The following is a 3,185-nucleotide window of genomic DNA, read 5'->3' on the forward strand; positions in this document are numbered from 1 at the left end:
TTGGGCCTCTGTCACCCTTGTGGGAGACCTGGATGCACTTCCTGGCTCTTGGCTTCTGCCTGGCCCAACCCCAACCATTACTGCCGTTTGGGGAATGAACCAGTGGATGTCAGACCTCTCTGTGTCTCTCTCCCTCTCTCTGATTCTGTGCCCTTCAAATAAATAAATCTTAACAAAAAAAAAAAAAGAGAGGGGGAGGGGAGGAATTGGGTTGCAGCTGCTTCAATTTTTTGTTTCATAACTCAAGAGAACAAACATTTTCCTCTGAGTCGGTTTGCTTCGCCTACTTTACTTGCCTGTTTTCCTGGAATGGTGTTTTCTCACCCTCGAGATAACGCCTGCATTCATTTGTGCTGTTTAGATGAAGAGTTAAAGGATCAAAGGAGAGCTGGTTGGCGTTGACTCAATGAAACTTGTGTCCAGTGTCGTCTGCTCGAAGAAGCAGCACTGTGTAACTCTGGTATTTCCAGCCGGCGCCCGCAACTGCTCTGCATTTGCTGAGACAAGAGCTGTGCAGCCCTTCAGCACTGTCTTCACCATCCTCAGCCCAGGCCCAGCTGTGGCCGCACGTAGGAGGGCTCCCTGCCAGCTTCAGAACCGAGCTCGGGAGACTAGATTGCACCAACCATTTACTTACAAGCCTGTGAAACGGGCAGTCTGAAAACTGATCCTACAGGAGGGTCTTTTTAAAATGTGTTGGAAAATAGAATTAAAAGGAAGTTTATCTGGGTGCAAAATATTTGGAAATCCATGCCTAGTTGTTTTTTTTTTTTTTTCTGGTTGTTGCTTTTCAAAAGGTCTCATGTATTTATTATTGCACCAACCCACTGGTCACAGCCCTCATCAAACGTGCAGCTGTCCAGACAATGGCGACACCTTCAGCTTGATGTGGTGAGAAAGACAGTGAGGCTGAGACAGCGGAAATATGTATGCCAGCCGTTCAAGTGCAATTCCTCATAGACTCCACCTGGTTCTTCTCCAGTGTCTCCTCTTGGAGTTATACCTGACTTTATTACTGGTTTTCATCTGAATCTGTTGGGGAATGGGATGGTTTTGCTTTTGTCTTTTGGCCAGGAATCTCTGGATTCTGAAGGTCTCGTGAGAAGACATGGTGCGGAAGAGTCAGGTGCACTCACCACGATGGCGGAGGGAAGGAGATGCCTAGTTTTTTAAATTTGAAAATGTGTACTGGGGCCGGCACTGTGGCATAGCAGGTAAAGCTGCCTCCTGCAGTGCCGGCATCCCATGTGGGTCCTGGTTCAAGTCCCAGCTGCTCCACTTCTGATCCAACTCTCTGCTGTGGCCTGGGAAAGCAGTAGAAGATGGTCGAAGTCCTTGGGCCCTGCACCCACATGGGAGACCCAGAGGAAGTTCCTGGTTCTTGGCTTCGGATCTGCTCAGCTCTGGCTGTTGCAGCCAACTGGGGAGTGAAACAGCGGATGGAAGACCTCTCTCTCTCTCTCTCTCTCTCTAGCTCTCTCTCTGCCTCTTTCTCTGTGTAGCTAACTCTGAGTTTCAAGTAAAATAAATAAATCTTTTTAAAAAAGAAAATGTGTATTGATTTTTATTTGAAAGGCAGAGACTGAGAAGAAGAAGGAGGAGGAGAAGGAGAAGGAGGAAGGAGAGAAAGAGAGAGACAGAGAGAGAGAGGGAGAGAGAATCTCTTCCACTCACTGATTCACTCCTCAAATGCCTACAACATCCAGGGCTGATTCAGGCCAAAAAATCCAGGTATCCTACACGGGCAGCAGAGACCAACTACTTTGCGCCATCTAAGGCTGTATATTAGCAGTAAGCTGGAATTAGAAGCAGAACCACGACTGAAACCCAGGCATTCCAATATGAGGTACAGGCATCCTGAGTGACATCTTAACCATGGTGACAAATGTGCATTCCTTTGCATAGCTTTCAAGTAATACACATTTTAAATGAATTTTTGAAGGCCCTTTGTATGCATGGATTTGATAAATTTTTGTATCAAAATAAACTTATTTTTATTCCATTTTCCATGAACTTTCTGAAGTACTATGGTATTTTTTCTTTTTTTTTTTTAAATATTTATTCATTTACTTTAAAGGTAGAGTTAGAGAGAGAGAGAGACCTTGCATCCTCTGGTTCATTCCCTCAAATGGCCGCAACCAGGCTACACCGAAGCCAGGAACCAGGAACTTCTTCCAATCTTCCACATGGGTGCAGGGGTCCAAGGACTTGAGCCATCTTCTACTGCTTTCCCAGACACATTAGCAGGGGGCTGGATTGGAAGTGGAGCTGCCAGGACTTGAACCAACGCCCATATAGGATGCCAGCACTGCGGACCGTGGCCATGGCACCGGCCCTGGTATTAGTTATTTCCAATGGTAGCCGCTGTAGCAAACACATGTTTGAGCTGAGGTTTACAGCTCATGGACAAAGTTGGATGCGAATGACGCGGCCCTCTGCTTAGTCACAGCCACCTTGTCTGCAGAGGAGGAGAGAGGCACAGGCCTCCAGACCAGGAAGGCGTCACACCTGTCACCTTTGCCTGCAGATGCACCTGCAGCATTGGCCAGCATTGGGCACTGACTGGGGGTGGGGTTGACAAACTGGAGAGGAGTGAGCAAGGGCAACATCTCTGCCAGGTTTTACTGAAAAGCGATCAGCCAGTTGAGTATGGGTACAAGGATATTCTCAGTGGAAACTAAAAGCAGCCTTGAAAAAACTCAAGTTTTCACAGTGACAACATGACAGCTGTCCATTTCTGCCATTGAAGCCATCCTCTTGTTTCTTTGAGGACAGAAGCAGGGACAAACTCAACCTCCTGGCCAGCTGGCAGCCACGGCCAAGCCTCCACACGAAACCAAACCAACAAACACATGCGTGGATAGCTGCCTGGGTGGGACTCAGGCTTCTTAGAGGGGGCTGCCCCTGTGGCTGGGATGGATGTGGCTGAAGTTAGGATTAGGGATTTCCCAGAGCCCTAATCTGTGGCTTTCTGACCACTTATTTTCCCACAGGGGCTTATTATCAGCTGTGCTGACCGCAAGTAACCATTCGGCTGGCAGAAAGGAGATTTCTTTGTGTTTTTAAAATTTTTTTCTTTCATTTTTTAAAAAGATTTATTTTATTTATTTGAAAGGCAGAATTAGAGAGAGAGAGAGAGAGAGAGAGAGAATCTTCCATCCACTGATTTACTCTCCAATGGCTGC

General features: G+C 47.0%; 1 protein-coding gene across 1 annotated transcript; it reads right to left on the reverse strand.

Moving 5' to 3' along the window:
• Window positions 1-954: 954 nt before the first annotated feature.
• On the reverse strand, window positions 955-1,110 carry LOC100328640 (ribosomal protein L39). Its single transcript, NM_001171254.1, has one exon. It carries the CDS (start codon window positions 1,108-1,110, stop codon window positions 955-957), a length of 156 nt encoding a protein of 51 aa, NP_001164725.1.
• Window positions 1,111-3,185: the final 2,075 nt, after the last annotated feature.

Source organism: Oryctolagus cuniculus, chromosome 9 (assembly GCF_051225735.1).
Source record: "Oryctolagus cuniculus isolate XC-2025 breed Fujian yellow rabbit chromosome 9, ASM5122573v1, whole genome shotgun sequence".
NCBI lineage: Eukaryota > Metazoa > Chordata > Mammalia > Lagomorpha > Leporidae > Oryctolagus > Oryctolagus cuniculus.

Coding starts and splice junctions, on each gene's coding strand:
- LOC100328640 (NM_001171254.1), bottom strand. CDS start 1,110: ATGTCTTCTCACGAGACCTTCAGAATCCAGAGATTCCTGGCCAAAAGA.